At 43.4% G+C, this 19,329-nt stretch overlaps 1 protein-coding gene across 1 annotated transcript; it reads right to left on the bottom strand.

Annotated features, from left to right (window-relative positions):
• Window positions 1-623: 623 nt before the first annotated feature.
• DNASE2B (deoxyribonuclease 2 beta) lies at window positions 624-18,511 on the bottom strand. The gene is made up of 6 exons (XM_065409856.1): window positions 18,373-18,511; window positions 9,892-10,069; window positions 5,882-5,963; window positions 4,193-4,354; window positions 1,959-2,156; window positions 624-1,122 (listed from the first exon to the last, which is right to left on the bottom strand). The coding sequence occupies exons 1-6, from the start codon at window positions 18,483-18,485 to the stop codon at window positions 767-769; spliced, it is 1,089 nt and encodes a 362-aa protein (XP_065265928.1). The 5' UTR covers window positions 18,486-18,511; the 3' UTR covers window positions 624-766.
• Between the last annotated feature and the right edge of the window lie 818 nt (window positions 18,512-19,329).

Here is a 19,329-nt window from a genome sequence, read left to right as displayed (position 1 = left end):
GCTACCGAAGTTCTCCAATCAGCAGCGCAGGGACACAGACACCCATAGGGGGACACATCTCAAAGAACCATCATTACTGCACAAAGTGAGTAACTTCTTCATGTACTAAAATCAACTCTGAAAAATTAAGAAATTATGGTTTAAAGTGTCTTTTTTTCTCTAAAAAGTAAGTGTAAAACTAGCACCTTCTTACTCCACAGGTCTGCTTGCCTCCCTGTCCGTATTCAGTCATGTTTGTTAACTCTAGGACATGATCCAGGTCCCACTGAAGTCAATGAAAAGACTCCCATTGACTTCAGTGACTTCTCATTAACTTCACCTGAGCACGCCACAGGTGACAAATATATACAGTAGTGTTTATTACACCCATTAATCCTGCACAACCAGAATAGCTTATGGAGAGTGAGCTGGATTCTGTTCCTTCTGATGCCTCATCAACAGCATTGCTTACTAAGCACCAATCAGTTACATCTATGCACACACCAAAGGCAATGGGGTTGTGTATGTGTGACAGGCAGAACCTACTGTTGAAAAGGTCAGAGAAGGAAAGACCAGAGCTTGACTCTCAGAGTCCTGATTGAGTTTACTGGGCTGGAAGCTAGAAAAAAAATTGTTACTTGTAAAAAGTTGAGCACTTTTATTGTAGAAATGATTCAAGAGACAAAAAACACAGAACCTTACAGTGCCATTTTTCAGAGCAGAATTGGAGGGGAATCTCTATACTCTATGTAATAGGTGCGTACAATGTTTGAGAACTGTGGTTCATTCATATCCATCTTCGGGAGTTATTACAGCTATGGTAATGGAAGATCATGTGTCTGAAAGCTTTGTAAATGTACGGATTCTGGGTACAAATGAACCCACCGCTTCTCCAAGCCTGTTGAGGAGCACGGTTTAAGTCTCCAATACACGTCCATTGATCTTCATATCTCCAGGAAACACACCATTTAGAGTGATCATAATAGGAACTGAAAGTGGAATTCCACGGTGTCTTAATGAGGTTTATGTTGTAGACATGGTGTTGGAGAGAGCAGTTTGAGGGAAGCTCCTGTCCATCATGCTGCCAGGATTCTGCTAACAAATCTGTCTGCAACTGTTGAGCCATCCAGGCTACGTAGATATCTGTATAATTTCAGAAGATGTGGGAAAATAATCTTTAACAAAGACCTTCTTTCTCCAAGACATTAAATTAGGTATAAGAGCTAAATAGGCATTAAGAAAACTGAACAAAAGTACAGTTTGAAGCAGTCTGACTAATATTTCCTTCCCTCTCATTTGCTCAGCTCTCAATCTCTTAGTTTTTGTGATGTCATTAGTCCTCCAGCCACCTTAGAGTCTTCCAGAGAAGACACAACCGGAATCGCTAATGCAAGGAATAAGCAGGAAAAAGCAAGCAACCAACCAAACACTGAAAAAGAAATCTTTCATACCTTCTTTGTACATGATGAAGCAGCAAAAAAGAAATACACAAGCCCATTTTTTCCTTTGAGTAGAATCATAGAATATCAGGGTTGGAAGGGACCTCAGGAGGTCATCTAGTCCAACCCCCTGCTCAAAGCAGGACCAATCCCCAGACAGATTTTTACCCCAGTTCCCTAAATGGCCCCCTCAAGGATTGAACTCACAACTGTGGGTTTAGCAGGCCAATGCTCAAACCACTGAGCTATCCCTCCCCCCAGTAGTAAAAGTAGAGTTGTTTTTAGAAGATCCCTATACTGAACACCTTAAAATACAAAGTGCCATGCAGCTTTTCTCTTTGCTCTGACTATCTTGCTACTAGTATATCTCCTATTTTGTGTATTTGTTGGTGGTTTCCAAAAGTGTCAATATTATGATGCAACAATGTTCCCTACCGTCTGTTATGTTCCTGTCTGTGGTTGAACTTCTCTGTTTCCCTTCAAGAAAATGCTTTGTTTATTTTCCAAGAGCGTGTATTGGATAAGGATAGTTTTTCTTACCATCAACAAAAAAGCGTGATTTAGCAAAGTGGAGGAAGTTTTCTCCCTGGGCTGACTGGAGTTTGGAGAGGTGGCGCCAAGGGACTAGAGGCAGTGCAGAACCTACACAAAGCTTTTGCAGATTTGGGAGGTCAGGGTGAAAGATGTCAGGGATGGAGCAGCTGTAGATGTTTGGATTGTAGCATAACAACTGTTTGTCTGAACAAAACCAAAGACATTAACAAGTACAAGATTAGGACGTATTAAAGATAAGCAATTAAGTTCCTAAAGTACGGTTCTAATCTGACAAGTAACTATATAAATTTGGTGCCTTTTCACGCCTCACATCCTGTCTCTTTAATATGTTCAAGGTCAGATTTACTGACTTTAGTGACAAAAAATATTTCTACTGCTTTTTATTCCTATGAGCCTGCCAATTCAACACAGCTGATAGCGTAAGCTGGGTTCTATTTCCTCTTGTGCATCACTGACAGAATGGTAAGTGAAGGCCTCAGTCCTGCAGAGACTTCACACACACACACACACACACACACACACACACACACACACACACACACACACACACACACACACACACACACACACACACACACACACACACACACACACACACACACACCCATTGAAAGCAAGTCACATGTGTAAGCACAGGCATGTCTGCAGGATCAGGGTCTAAGTTCCAGTCAGTTACACCTGTGAAACCCCTTTCCCAGCAATAGGGCTGCAGAAGGGTCACTGAGGGTAGATCCACAAAAAGATGTAGGTGTCTAACTAAGATATAGATGTCTAACATGCTGGCCGCCGCTTCCCGCAGCTCCCATTGGCCAGGAACGGCGAACTGTGGCCACTAGGAGCTGCAGGCGATCGTGCCTGTGGATGGTCAATGTAAACAAACTGTCTTGCGGCCTGCCAGTGGATTACCCTGACAGGCCACGTGCGGCCTCCAGGCTGAGGTTGCCCACCATTGCTATGGGGTATCTGGGCTAGATGTTTCTTAGACCCTCCTGTTGAAGTTTGTACAAAATACTTACATATACATTGGGCCAGAGAAAAAGTGAGAATGACTCTATAGCCCAGTGGTTAGGGCACTCACTTGGGAGACTGAGGTTCCAGTCCCTGCTTCAGTGACACAGGGCTTAAGGGCACCACCAGTCTTTTTTTGCAAGAAAGGACTAACCTGGTTTAGGCACCTAACTCTAGGAGAGTGAATCCCATGTAGCAGGATGCGCCTCCTGTTAGCTGCCTAGCTCTCTTTGAGGAACAGGGCATAAGCCCCGCCCATCTCCTCAGCATTCCTATTTGCTAATTTAGATAGTTCCCCACTCTAGCATGTTGGCTTTTGTGAATCCCATTCTTAGGTGCCTATCTCTCCTATGCATTGTACAGGGGCACCTAACTCAGGGCTGTGGATTCCAATAACTGGTAGGGCACCTAAACTCAGTGTCCCAATGCCCTGAACTTTATGTCCACCTTTGTGGTCCCATCTGCAGCCCTATTGCTGGGAAAAAGGTTTCACAGGTGTAACTGATTGGAACTTAGACTGTGATCCAGGGATGTAAAGTGGCATGCAGGATCTTTATCCCTGAAGATGCGTGAGCAGGAAAGAACATAACTTGACTTTCAGAATCCAGGTTGAGTTTGCAGGGCTGGTAATTCAGTGAGACATCTCTTGACTCATAAACTGAGCACACATGATATGAAAAGCATTGAGGGACAATGAACATTGCATCCCACAATGCTTTTTACAGTCACTTTTCAGAGCAGAATTATATTCTGAGGTACATGCCAGTATTTCTGAATCAGGTGTTCAAAAGATTTATTTCCATTTGTTTTTAGTATTGATATTTTCTGTGACTAAAGATACTCGTATAAATTCCTATCTTCCCACCACTGATATTACTACATGCCATATTTTACCTGAAGAAGAGCTCAATGTAAGTCGAAAGCTTGTCTCTTTCACCAACAGAAGTTGGTCCAATAAAAGAAATTACCTCACCCACCTTGTCTCTCTAATACCTTGCGACCAACACGACTACAACAACATTGCAAACATACTTCTGATGTGTCAGTGCTGTTACTCCAACTCCAGCAATGCCTATGTGATGTTATCAGAGCATTTTAAATCATGAAGAAAGTTTAAATTATTATTAATAATGACAATTATGCACTTTTACAAAGCTTTACATTTTCAAAGTCCTTTACACACAAACTGATTAAGGAAGAGCTTGCCATACCTATTTCTGCAAACTGGTTATATCTGAATGTTATACAGATGGCCATCTGTGCATTTTGCTTTCCGGTTGGTGGATATCCATAACCCTCCTCAGGAAATGGAGGGAACAGAGGGATGCTGTGAATCCCCCAGAAACCTTGTGATTTGTCCAAAAGCAGAAATCCTGTCAAAGTACAATTATTGCAGATAAATTAAGAAACCCATCTAGGAAATACATAAGAACATTGTACTATTCTAATACCAGAGGGCAATACAATTCAAACTGGATGGTAATGTCCTATTTTAACTTTCTTTATGCTATTATATATTACCTTAATAGATAATAAATCAACAATAACACTTTTCACACCTACAGTGCCTCCCATCAAAGATCTGTAAATTTTTCACAAATATTAATGCATTAATCCTCATACCTCTTTTTGATGTAAGTATTAGACTCATTTTATAAATGTGATCTCTGAGGCATAGAGAGGGTAAGTGACTTGCCCATGGTGTCCCAGAAAGTTTATGGCAGAGCTAGAAATACAACCCAGCTATCTTAGTTTCCTTTGTATTGCCTTTCTATAGCATATTTTTTTCAAAGAATCCCAAAGCACTTAACTAACAATAAATACAGGAATCAGTTTACCTACCACCAAAGTGCAGCCATCTCTATGGAACAGAATCACTGATTCATGACAATGCTACATGACATGCTAGGAAAGAAAGTGATTAATAAACTCTCCAGTGGAACCTCACTGGAGCTGACCCCCTACTTTGGAAAAGTACCATGTGATCTTTAATGAGCACAAAGGCCAACACCTCCTTTTTACTTCCCATCTAAATTATATTTAGAAATCTAACAGCATAAGAATAATGGCTTTGACTCTGTCTCCACACCACAGCACCTGATCCTCAGCCAGCCTTATAGGGATTCATCATGTAAGAGAAAACTCACCCTGTCAACATGGTTGTCCACCACCACTGAACAAATCCCTCCCCAAGCATGGCTTAGAGGAGGCAGCAGAAGGGACAAGGTTTCCAGGGACCTCATCACATCTGCAATCCGAAGATTTAGGGGGTCAAAGACTCTGCTCATTCTACAGGGAGTCTGGCCAAATCTGGCCCCCTTCCCCCTTGGAACAATTAGAAATTCACTGAGTCCCCAATTCAGAAACCACATAAGCATTTGTTTAGCTTTAAGCATGTGCTTAAGTCCCAGTGACTTCAGTGGGACTTAACCACATACTTAAGTCATTTCCTGATTTGTAGGCTCAGTTCCTTACCCACTATGTAATTTTCTATCGGTAGAGCAGAATTTGGGGGTTTGTATTTCTCATTCTGTCACGTAGGATAGTTGAAAAGCTGTTGCTGTCCCAGCCAGTGTTGCAACTAGGCACAGGGCAGAGTGTGGCTTTCTACTTGCAAAAAGTGAGGAATATTAATTTCAGCGCCAGTGAGAAGGGTGTAAGGGCACTATAGATGTGGAGCTGCTCTATAGCACAGATGCCATGAAGGGAAATCCAAAAAATGTAGATACAGCATTGGCATGTGTTAATATTACGTACACGACAAACCCTACCACACAAACTGCTCTTTTGCTTTGGCTCAAACAGGGGTTTCATTTTCAATATATAGAGATAGATAAAGACAGAAATTCTCACCCATAAAGAAAAAAGCAAAGAACAGTACCACAGGACTATCCCTGTACCTTTAGTGTGTCCTTGTTTCCAGCTGTAATGCTTTGAGTGAGGGACATCATCATTGTATATCACATAGGCAGTGCTGTCGTTCTGCAGAGAAATATCCAATTAGTGAAACATTAAATTCAAAGAAAGGAAAGAGTACTTCTATTTGTAACAGAATAAAGAACTTCAGAGATGGAAGACTTTGGGACAAATTCTCCTCTCACATGGCTGAAACCTCATTGATTTGAATGGGGTTAGCATTGGAGTAAATTAGAACAGAATACAGCTTTGAGATTTTGATTCTTTCACGTAATATGAAGTGCAACCAAAAATGCATGCTCTCCTGAACAGTAGAAGAGGCCTTCCCAGAGAGATGGCTAGGCCAAATATGTGCAATAACACGATTTGTAAGGGCTTTATTGGGCAACAACCTGCAGTGCAGCTTTTTCTTTTGCAGTCTGCTGTTGATTTGCAACCACATGTTGAGAAAGTGTTTGTCAAATGCTTGTTTAGGAAATGCAGACGTGCCAATTGTTCTTCTTTAGGAGGACCAGTTCCTAATATTATATTATATTAGTCGCACGCTTATTCCATCCTGTCCTTCCTAAAAGCTCTCTTTGCCTAATCCAGTGGTTCTCAAATGATGGCCCACAGTCTGCTTGCGGCACAATCAGCACATAGCTGCGGCCCATGTGACATCCTCAGGGCCATACAGGTAGTATATACTATGTGGATGTGGCCCACATAACACATAGAGAGTTCCATATGCAGACCACAATGGTAAATAGATTGAGAACCACTGGCCTAATCATTTTCAGTAGAGTTCTCCCCAAGTCTTGGCAGAACTGAAAGATTAGCTACTATTGGCTCCAGTGTGGGATTGTAAACAGCATCTTCCACTTACTGAGCACAAGGATAATGCAAATATTTGATTGGCTTCTTGAAATCTCTCCCATACACAAACTCAAATAAACTAAATATGTTAAAATAATGTTACAGTTCTAACCTGAACCCACGAGAAAAATGAAAAGACATAGCCAAGATTAACACGCAATGTCTAATTCACTTCTGTGTGACCAGAGATGGGGGAAAGTGATGGCACATTCTCTAGATTATGGACAGTTGTGAAGTTACTCAGAACTGTAGAGCTAAGAACCACTGTGCTCAGAACAGTAAGGAGGAAAATTTACATACTAGATTATATGGACAGCAAAGAATAGTTACACACATAAAGCTCAATTCTGCCACCTGTATTCAGGTTGAGCTTGATTCTCCACTTCCTTGTATAGTCATTTATATCTGTGTATAGTGGGTGTAAAATGTTTGGCTCTAATACCATTTTCAACCACTTTGCACAAGTCTAAATGACTATGCAAGGTGCGGAGCAGTGGAATACCAGGCCCATCAAACAGTATGTTGCATTGTGAGTAGTCATATTGATTTCAGTGGGAGTACATGAAGATTCAAATACTGCTCAGCATGAGTAAGGATGACAAGACAGGGCCCATAGGGACAGCATAAAAATCTGAATTTTGAATATCTTTTCTATTGGCAATATATTATTTATCATAGTACTTTATTATTTGTATTGCTGTAGCACCTAGGAGCCCATCACGGACAAGGAACCCATTGCATTAGGTGCTGTACAAATACATGTCAAAAAGACTTTTCTTGCCTGGGACTGGGGTCCCAGGGGAGCTAGCTGAGGTCACTCAATTAGGGTGAACTGCAAAGAATGGGGCAGACAATCCTCAAAGCTGGTGAATATTCCAATACTTAGATCATAGAATATCAGGGTTGGAAGAGACCTCAGGAGGTCATCTTGTCCAACCCCCTGCTCAAAGAAGGACCAATTCCCAACTAAATCATCCCAGCCAGGACTTTGTCAAGCCTGACCTTAAAAACCTCTAAGGAAGGAGATTCCACCACTTCCCTAGGTAACCCATTCCAGTGCTTCACCACCCTCCTAATGAAAAAGTTTTTCCTAATATCTAACCTAAACCTCCCCCACAGCAACTTGAGACCGTTACTCCTTGTTCTGTCATCTGCTACCACTGAGAACAGTCTAGATCCATCCTCTTTGGATCCCCCCTTCAGGTAGTTGAAAGCAGCTATCAAATCCCCCCTCATTCTTCTCTTCTGCAGACTGAATAATCCCAGTTCCCTCAGCCTCTCCTCATAAGTCATGTGCTCCAGCCCCCTAATCATTTTTGTTGCCCTCTGCTGGACTCTTTCCAATTTTTCCACATCCTTCTTGTAGTGTGGGACCCAAAACTGGACACAGTACTCCAGATGAGGCCTCACCAATGTCGAATAGAGGGGAATGATCACGTCCCTCGATCTGCTGGCAATGCCCCTACTTATACAGCCCAAAATGCCGTTAGCCTTCTTGGCAACAAGGGCACACTGTTGACTGATATCCAGCTTCTCGTCCACTGTAGCCCCTAGGTTCTTTTCTGCAGAACTGCTGCCTAGCCATTTGGTCCCTAGTCTGTAGCAGTGCATGGGATTCTTCCGTCCTAAGTGCAGGACTCTGCACTTGTCCTTGTTGAACCTCATCAGGTTTCTTTTGGCCCAATCCTCTAATTTGTCTAGATTTACCAAACCAGTCCAAATTAGCTTCTGCTATACCTCACTGGTTACTCAGAAATCCATAACACAGTTCCCTTAAAGTAACCCAGCCTCAGGCCTCCACCTAGTTACCCAAGTCAGATATAATGAGGATTAATAAAAATCTTATTTAATCATATAAAAGGAAAGGTTCTACCAATCCCAAAGGAACAGACACATTACCTCCCAGGTTAATGAATATTCCAGATCTTACCCAAATACACATTTACAGACAATTCTTATTAACTAAACTAAAAATTATTAAAAAAGAAAAGAGAGAGTATGGTTAAAAGATCAATATACATACAGACATGAGTTCAATTCTTGAGGTTCAGATTCATAGCAGAGATGGTGAGCTTTGTAGCTGCAAAGAGTTCTTTTAGAATTTAGTCCATAGGTTATAGTCCAATGTCCAATATCATATTCAGGGTGTACCAGCTTAACTGGGATCTCAAGCTTGTGACTCAAACTTCCCCTGATGAAGCTTAACCAGATCTGAGATAAAAAGGATTGGGACCCAAGGGTCTTTTATACAGTTTTCTAGCAGCCACTTGACCATACAGTCCTGGGTAAACAATAGGCTTTTGATGTAACCTTCTGTTTCCTAAGCACCACCAGTAATTAGTTACATAAATTAACATAGGGCAATTTATCCATTAGTCAGTCTATCACAAACTTCAAAGAGACATATTGACAATTACATTAGTTCACCCAAGATTCATCTAAATGTTAATATTCCCTTTTAATCTCTGAATTAATAATTATAGTGACAGACGGGAACTGTCTGTTTACATGACTAACGTTTATGAGTACACACAGACAATTAGTATCACGTCTAACTTCTAACAATATAGGTTTGCATTTCAAAGTTCTAGCCAATCTAACATTGAATGGCCCTTATTACCATTCGCATACTTTCTACCATGACTTTAAAGGTTGGCTTTGAGTCATTCAGCCTGCAAGCTGCTTAACCCTTTCTGGCCATGTATTATACTTTGTATAAGATTTGTTGCAATTATATAACAGTGGTAGCAATAATGATTTGCATGATTATATTTTAACTAGACAACATCACACTGCCCCAAAAAGCTTACAATCTAAGGAATCCTTAGCAATTTTTAAACTGTGAAAGGTTTTACAACTGAGAACTCACTCAAATACATAGGGCCTTCCAGTAAACCTGCAAGCAATCTGCCCTCCTCCATGAACGTTTGCAGACCTGTGTTGGTGCAGATCAGTCAGTGTATTCCTCTTTTTATTAAAATAAGATGCTTTAGTTGAACCTCATCAATCAGGTCACACAATGCTTTTAAACACTTATTTTGGCTCAGTCATTGGTTTCCTTTCATTTACATTTTAGAAGTATTTTTTAAACTATAATATAAAGAAAATGTGTTAAAAATGATAATGAAATATGCCTTGCCTTGGATTTATAAGCTTCATAAAGTTGGTTTAATGTTTGCCCCAGGGCACTTTGTGTCATATTGATCAGGAATTTACTCAATTGCCAAGCTTGCGTCAAAGAATCCATGTACATGTACTCCAGCCCAGTCCCAGGACTCGCTTTTCTTATATACTTTGGTAACTTGTAAAGAAGAAACCTGAAACAATGAAGGATTATTAGTAATTATAAATCATTCTATTGGGATGGATAAGCCATAGCCCCTTCTGCCTTATGCCACATGAGAGCTTTGAGTCAACAGGGCCTCCCGCAGAGAGAACTGTATCCATGAAAATAAACTTCAACTGAAAACATTTTAAAAGTATGTTCCAAAAATATAAAAATATATAAGATAGAAACATATCCACAGCGTGAGTCAGTGTTCTGGGATTGCCATTGTGGATGGCAGCCCTACGCAAATTTGTTCCAGAGGAAATAAAAGTCTTAGGCCTGGTCTACACTATGAGTTTAGGTCGAATTTAGCAGCGTTAAATCGAATTAAGCCTGGACACGTCCACACGACGAAGCCTTTTTCGACTTAAAGGGCCCTTTAAACCGATTTCTTTACTCCACCTCCAACGAGGGGATTAGCGCTGAAATCGGCCTTTCCGGGTCGGATTTGGGGTAGTGTGGACGGAATTCGATGGTATTGGCCTCCGGGAGCTATCCCAGAGTGCTTCATTGTGACCGCTCTGGACAGCACTCTCAACTCAGATGCACTGACCAGGTAGACAGGAAAAGCCCCGTGAACTTTTGAATTTCATTTACTGTTTGCCCAGCGTGACCTCGCAGAGCTCATCAGCACAGGTAACCCTGATGGAGTCCCAGGATCGCAAAAGAGCTCCAGCATGGACCGAACGGGAGGTACGGGATCTGCTCGCCATATGGGGAGACGAATCAGTGCTAGCTGAACTCCGTAGCAGTAAACGGAATGCCAGAACATTAGAAAAAGTCTCAAAGGGCATGAAGGACAGAGGCCATAACAGGGACGCACAGCAGTGCCGCGTGAAAATTAAAGGAGCTACGGCAAGCCTACCACAAAGCCAGAGAGGCAAACGGAAGGTCCGGGGCAGAGCCGCAAACATGCCGCTTCTATGCGGAGCTGCATGCCAGGCTAGGGGGTGCAGCTACCACTACCCCAACCCTGTGCGTTGACTCCATCAATGGAGAATCACGCAACACGGAAGCGGGTTTGGGGGACGAGGAAGATGATGATGATGAAGACAATGAAGCTAGATCACAGCAAGGAAGCGGAGAAACCGGTTTCCCCAACAGCCAGGATATGTTTATCACCCTGGACCTGGAACCAGTAACCCCCGAACTCATCCAAGGCGTGCTCCCAGACCCTGAGGGCACACAAGGGACCTCTGGTGAGTGTACCTTTGTAAATATTACACATGGTTTAAAAGCAAGCGTGTTTAATGATTAATGATTAATTTGCCCTGGCAATCGCGGCCAGTACAGCTACTGGAAAAGTCTGTTAACGTGTATGGGGATGGAGCGGAAATCCTCCAGGGACATCTCCAGAAAGCTCTCCTTCATGTACTCCCAAAGCCTTTGCAAAAGGTTTCTGGGGAGGGCTGCCTTATCCCGTCCGCCCTGGTAGGACACTTAGCCACGCCAAGCAAGTAGCACATAGTCTGGAATCATTGCATAACAAGGCATGGCAGCGTATGGTCCCGGTGTTTGCTGGCATGCAGACAACATCCATTCCTTATCGCTCTTTGTTATCCTCAGGAGAGTGATATCATTCACGGTCACCTGGTTGAAATGGGGCGATTTTATTAAGGGGACATTCAGAGGTGCCCGTTCCTGCTCTGCTGAACAGAAATGTTCCCCGCTGTTAGCCACGCGGTGGGGGGGAGGGGTGAAGTGATCATCCCCGAGAATTGGCTGTGGGGTGGGAGGGGGGTTAGTTGGGTTTGTGCTGCATGTTAACCCGGAAACCGCAGCCCCTCCTTTTACATTGCAAACCCATTTTAAATGGCCAACCCAATGGGTGCTTGGTATGGGAAATGAGGGCGCTACTGTTTGAAACCATTCCCACATGTTAAGAAGGTTAAAAAAGCCAAAAGACTGTGGCTTACCATGGCTGCCTGCAAGCCGAAATCTGTTGCCTGGCACTGCGTGAGTGATCTCTCACACCAAACCGGCAGGCCCTCAATATAAGAGGAAAAATGCGACCTTGTAACGAAAGCACATGTGCTGTGTAATGTGAACAGCAAAATTTAACGTGAAAGAGTGTACCCATTGTTCTCTAAAACATGTCTTTTTAACCACCTCTCCCTTTTCCTCCACCAGCTGCAAATGTTTCTCCTTTGCAGAGGCTAGTGAAGATTAGGAGGAGAAAACGGCGGACTCGGGATGATATGTTCTCGGAGCGCCAGATGTCCTCCCATGCTGACAGAGCACAGCAGAATGCGTGGAGGCAGACAATGTCAGAATGCAGAAAAGCACAATATGAACGAGAGGAGAGGTGGCGGGCTGAATCGCTGGCTGAAGAGAGCAAGTGGCGGGCTGAAGAGGATAGGTGGCGTCAGATTGCCGACAGAAGGCAAGAGTCGATGCTCCAGCTGCTGGAGCATCAAACTGATATGCTCCAGCGTATGGTTGAGCTCCAGGAAAGGCAGCAGGAGCAGAGACTGCTGCTACAGCCCCTGTGTAACCAACAGCCCTCCTCCCCAAGTTCCGCAGCCTCCTCACCCAGACCCCAAGAACGCGGTGGGGGGGCCTCCGGCCACCCAGCCACTCCACCCCAGAGGATTGCCCAAGCATCAGAAGGCTGGCCTTCAATAAGTGTTAAAGTTTTAAAGTGCAGTGTGTCCTTGTCCTTCCCTCCTCCCCCATACCACCCGGTGCTTCCCTCCTCCCCCACCCCTCCCGGGCTACCTTGGCAGTTATCCTATTTGTGTGATGAATTAATAAAGAATCCATGAATGTGAAGTAACAATGACTTTATTGCCTCTGCAAGCGGTGCTCGAAGGGGGGAGGGGAGGGTGGTTAGCTTACAGGGAAGTAGAGTGAACCGTGGGGGGGGGGGGGGGTTCATCAAGGAGAAACAAACAGAAGTTTCACACCGTAGCCTGGCCAGTCACAAAACTGGTTTTCAAAGCTTCTCTGATGCGCACCGCGCCCTGCTGTACTCTTCTAACCGCCCTGGTGTCTGGCTGCATGTAATCAGGGGCCAGACGATTTGCCTCAACCTCCCACCCCGCCATAAATGTCTCCCCCTTACTCTCACAGATATTGTGGAGCGCACAGCAAGCAGCAATAACAATGGGGATATTGGTTTCGCTGAGATCTATCTGAGTCAGTAAACTGCGCCAGCGTGCTTTTAAACGTCCAAATGCACATTCTACCACCATTCTGCACTTGCTCAGCCTATAGTTGAACAGGTCCTGACTACTGTCCAGGCTGCCTGTGTACGGCTTCATGAGCTATGACATTAAGGGGTAGGCTGGGTCCCCAAGGATAACTATAGGCATTTCAACATCCCCAACGGTTATTTTTTGGTCCGGGAAGAAAGTCCCTTCCTCCAGCTTTTGAAACAGACCAGAGTTCCTGAAGATGTGAGCATCATGTACCTTTCCCGGCCATCCCATGTTGATGTTAGTGAAACGTCCCTTGTGATTCACCAGGGCTTGCAGCAGCATTGAAAAGTACCCTTTTCGGTTAATGTACTCGCTGGCTTGGTGCTCTGGTGACAAGATAGGGATATGGGTTCCGTCTATCGCCCCACCACAGTTGGGGAATCCCATTGCAGCAAAGCCATCCACTATGACCTGCACGTTTCCCAGTGTCACTACCCTTGATACCAGCAGGTCTCTGATTGCATTGGCTACTTGGATCACAGCAGCCCCCACAGTAGATTTGCCCACTCCAAATTGATTCCTGACTGACCGGTAGCTGTCTGGCGTTGCAAGCTTCCACAGGGCTATCGCCACTTGCTTCTCAACTGTGAGGGCTGCTCTCATCCTGGTATTCTGGCACTTCAGGGCAGGGGAAAGCAAGTCACGAAGTTCCATGAAAGTGCCCTTACACATGCGAAAGGTTTGCAGCCACTGGGAATCGTCCCACACCTGCAACACGATGTGGTCCCACCAGTCTGTGCTTGTTTCCCGGGCCCAGAATCGGCGTTCCATTGCATGAACCTGCCCCATTAACACCATGATTTGCACATTGCTGGGGCCCGTACTTTGTGAGAGGTCTATGTCCATGTCAATTACTTCATCAATCTCGTCGCCGCGCTGCAATCGCCTCCTCGCCTGGTTTTGCTTTGGCATGTTCTGGCTCTGCATTTACTCCAGGACAATGCGCGTGGTGTTCATAGTGCTCATAATTGCCGCGGTGATCTAAGCGGGCTCCATGATCCCAGTGCTATGGCGTCTGGGCTGAAAAAAGGCGCGAAACTATTGTCTGACGGAGGGAGGGAGGGGCGAGTGATGACGTGGCTTACAGGGAATTAAAATCAACAAAGGTGGCTGTGCATCAGGGAAAAACACAAACAACTGTCACACAGAATGGCCCCCCCAAAGATTGAACTCAAAACCCTGGGTTTAGCAGGCCGTTGATTTCATGGAGGGAGGGGGAAGCAAATGAATACAGAACAAATCTGGTCCATCTATCTTTTACATCTTAGGCTGGCAGCAGACAGTGCAGCATGACTGATAGCCATCGGCATCTTCTGGGTGCTTGGCAGAAGATGCTGCATTACGATTGCTAGCCATCATCGTCAAAACGGTGCAATAGGACTGTCGGCAGGACTGAGTCTCCAGGAGACAAAACGTGTCTGCCTAGGCACCTCTGACTGAACTCACTGAGGAGTACGACAACGATGGATACCAATCGTAATACACCATCTACTGACAAAAGGCAAGGAGCTGCTGCTGTGTAGCAATGCAGCCCCACGTCTGCCAGCACTCAGATAGCCGATGACGGCTACCAGTCATACTGCACCATCTACTGCCAAAAGGCAATTAGCTGCTGCTGTGTAGCAATGCAGTACCACGTCTGCTGGCACCCAGATGACATATGGTGACAGTGAGCTGAGCTGAGCGGGCTCCATGCTTGCCATGGTATGTCGTCTGCACAGGTAACCCAGGAAAAAATGCCCGAAACGATTGTCTGCCGTTGCTCTCATGGGGGGGGGGGGCGGAGGGCTGACGACATGTACCCAGAATCCCCCGCGACACTGTTTTTGCCTCATCAGGCGTTGGGATCTCAACCCAGAATTCCAATGGGCAGCGGAGACTGCGGGAACTGTGGGATAACTACCCACAGTGCAACGCTCCGGAAGTCGACACTAGCCTCGGTACTGTGGATGCAGTCCGCCGACTTAATGCACTTAGAGCATTTTATGTGGGGACACACACAATCGACTGTATAAAAACGATTTCTATAAAACCGGCTTCTATAAATTCGACCTAATTTCGTAGTGTAGACATACCCTTCAGCAACACTCAGCCCTAATGTACGTGGGTGTAATTCCATTGAATTTAAGGGAGTTGAATCCACTTACAATGGGCCTGACTTTGGCCCTTAGTATTCTAGACACCCTGAAGCATGTCCATTGCTATTTAGAATACTTTGCAGTGCAATTCTACACTGAAAAATGACACTGTCTTCTTCAACAATTCTGCTCTCTGTTTGTGTCACATCTGGTGACAGAAAATCTTTTTTATTGCATTTTACATCTGTTAGCCCTTCAGAGCCCTAACACAGCTAAAACAGAATGAGCTAGATTCTATTCCTCCTTGTGGCTCATCAGCAGAATTGTTCAGTAAGTTTCAATCAGTTACACCTGTGAAAATGTGCAGAAGGCAATAGGGGTTTCACAGATGTTGCTAGGAGTCTAGGGCTATGTCTACACTTGCAGAGTTTTTGCGCTGTAAATTTCACCAGTGACAGGGAACCAGTGAAAGTAAAGCACTGGTTTGTGTACTCACTTAATTCCTCAGATGTCAGAGAGTGTTTACATTAGCAGCACTTCCATTGCTGATGAGAGCAGTGCTCTAGGGCAGCTATCCCACAGTCAAGGCCGGCTCCAGGCACCAGCATAGCAAGCAGGTTCCAGGGGCTTTACAGGGGGAGGAGTGGATATCTGTTTACCTGGCATCAGAGCTGCTGGCCAGAGTGGTCACCTAGGCACTGTGGGATATCCTCCGGAGGCTAAAAGCTGTGTAAACAGGAAGAACGTGTCTTCACTTGCACATTACCACAAAAGCATCACCAGTAAGAGCTGTATGCCTCTCGTGAAGGTGGTTTTCTTTTTTGTGGTGAAACTTCTGAGTTCATTCAAATGAATGAAAAAGAGGCACATTCTGCACTCATAACAGATTACTGATTCTACAATCCTTTGCGCAGATTAAACTCTTATTGAGTACAGGCCAAGTTTTACATGAGTAAAGATTACAAGATGAGCTCCTAAATGTAATGTAAATACCTGGAGACAGTTGACAATTTATTCCCTTGATATAGAGTTTATTCCAGATGAGTCTTGGGAACATAATTGTTGCCATAGTAAATCAGACAAGTGATCCATCTAGTTTAGTATGAAATGCTACAGAGGAAGGTGCAAGAATGCCAATAATAAGCAACTATGGAATATTGTAGAATGAAACCAAAGAATATTAAATAGTCAATTCAGCTTGCTGCTAACTGAATACTGTCAATAGACTTCAGTGCAATCTGTTTTATAGCACGCAATTGTCTTGTGTGCAATAGGAAGTTTTATGCAACAGTTTCACTTCTGCTCCTTATTGCTACTTCATACCACAGAAAATCGGAATCAAGTAATCCTTGAATATTTTTTTAGCAACAGGCCTGAATAACCAAAAAAGTGAAACATGTGGCCTTCTTGGTCAAGTAGCCATACTTTGAAAGAAATTTCCCACTTTTTCCCCCTTAAAAACTTGATTCTATGTATCTTGGGAACCAAGCTTGTAAACTGATCTACACGGTTCACATTGATGCAGGAGTCGACCTGCACAGGTCATTTTGCAGGGTTGGGGCCTTAGCTACCTGTCTGTGAACATTTAAAATGTCTTAAATAGTCATAGACTCATTGCATTGCTAACGCCAATGATTGTGTAATATAAACAATATAATTGAATAGCAAAAATGTACAGGCCTAAGGGATATGATGTCTCATAAATCTTTCATAACAAGCACAGGAGAGGAATTTCCCTGAGCATTTGTGATCTGTAAGTTCATGTGTTTTGTCATTATATTATGATGAAATATGTTCTTCTTTTAGCCCTAAGACACGTACAAATTCTACACTGAAGGGAATGAAAAGTGATGTTGTCTTTAACCCGTTGACAGGCTGTGCTAAGGATCTGACCCTGCACACATTCATTATTATTTTTATTATTGTAGCACCTAGGACAAGATCTTATTGTGCTAAGCAGTGTGCAGACACAGAACAAAGACAGTCTTATGAACTATGAAGTATTGACTTCAATGGCACCAGTCACGTGACTAAAGTAAAGCATGCGCTCAACAAGTGTTAGCAGGATCAGGGCCTAATTTTCCAAGTATGTAACTTGTAGCCAGATTGATAATTGGGATAATCTGTAAGAAATGACTGTTTTCTTTTTTAAATTGGTTGATGTTTATCTTTGGTGATCAGTGTTTCTAACAGTACCTGTTCCATTGCTAAAACCTGTGATTAGATTTATGAATAATAATAATAGTTAACACTTTTCTTGGTCAAGGTGCATTATCTAATCAATCAGTTTAGTGATTTAATACTGTAAGCACATTGCTGCCAGTTACTGCTGCCAGTTCTAGTGCTGGCATTTCTGGAGACTGACAGCCCCACGTGACCTAGAGTCCCAGAAGATGACATCCTCTCTTTAATCACAGAACAGCACTTTCCCACACTCTGCTTGCCAATATGCTCAGTCGGGATCCATCTGGAGGGGGTTCAGTTTTATTTTTCAAACATTTCTTGGCCACTGAGCTGATATGGCCAAGGAAGGGGGTCAATTCACACCAATGTTTTGTTATGATACAGACACCTTATGAGGATTGGCCTAAGACTGAGATAATAACAAAGACTCCCAACTTTCCTACTTTCCAACCATGTTTCCTAGCAGTGAAAAGCCACTTTCACAACAACTCACTGTAACCTGGATGCTACCAATGCTGCTTTAAATGCATCTAACACCTGGAGGTTTGCCATAAGAACACAGCTTGCATGCTCACTTTGATCATAGGAAATTAGGCTTTTTTTTGTCAACCAATGATCATTTTGCAGCTAGTCATAATGCAATGATGGGTTAGTTACAATGAAATTCAATCAAATTCCAGTAATCTACATTTCACTCGCCAGACATGGTGCAAAGGCTACCTCCAAAGTAGAAGAGACTGAGACACAAATTCATATGCATTACAGTTCTCTGATCCATCTACTTAATGATTTTACATTCCAAAACTTTTCCATACATGTTCTTTACCTACCAATCAACCGGGTCACCATCTTCACTTTTGCAGGAAATTTCAGCTGCCCAAAGGGACCTGATGGAACTAAATAACAGCAAAAAAACGCAACTCGATAAAGATCCTGCAGTCATTTCTGGTCTCAGCTCTACAGAATGAGCAAACAACAACTTAAAAGGAGAAGTTGTTTTATGAAGTGCATTTCTCTTGTCTGATTTAGTTTCCACCCCGTCAGCTCTCAACACAATATTTCACAGCCATAAAAACACATTTCCCGACCAGCTGCAGTGCTGCAAAGCACGGAATGTTCTTGTGAGATGCTAAGCTACTGGGTTGTTCCCTTTTCAAGTACTGTTTCTTCCTACAGAGCATTGGCTCTCTCATCTGGTATTTGGTGCACAAATGTGGATAATATATATTTTATATTTTGAAGAAATTGTTAGGTTTGGCTGACCTCTCCTATTGTGAATCTTTTTTGCATTTGATTGGACTGGACCCCTTGGATTTTGTAGCCCTGAACTTTGGTAAAAGTGTGAATTCCATTCTGGATCTGAACTCTGGAACTTGGGCCCTTCTTAAATTTTCTGGTGGAGTCTGACAAAGCCAACACTGTTCTCACACCTGTCTGAAAGTACCTTTGTGGTAGGACAGCTGTGCACTCTTTCAGAATATAATAAATAATACTTAGCTCTTATATAGTTCTTCTAATCAGTAGATCTCAAAGAGCTTTGTAAAGAAATATTGTTACAGCCATTTTACTTTCATCAGCTATTCTTTTACTCTACCAATTTCATATATCCTAATTATGCCACACTGTGGACCAAATTCTCAGTCTCATTAATGAAACCTCATCTTTAGCCTTCTTCAGATCTTATTGTTCAATCAGACCAGCCACCAGGAGTGTTTTGACATTATGTCGTCTAACGGTCAAGTTCTAGTAGTGGCTTTTCTCAATCCAGTGATTCTTGGTTGCCCTGT

This window comes from Emys orbicularis, chromosome 8 (genome assembly GCF_028017835.1).
Source record: "Emys orbicularis isolate rEmyOrb1 chromosome 8, rEmyOrb1.hap1, whole genome shotgun sequence".
NCBI lineage: Eukaryota > Metazoa > Chordata > Testudines > Emydidae > Emys > Emys orbicularis.
Note: the sequence above shows the minus strand (reverse complement) of the source record. Positions and strands in the feature narration are given on the sequence as shown.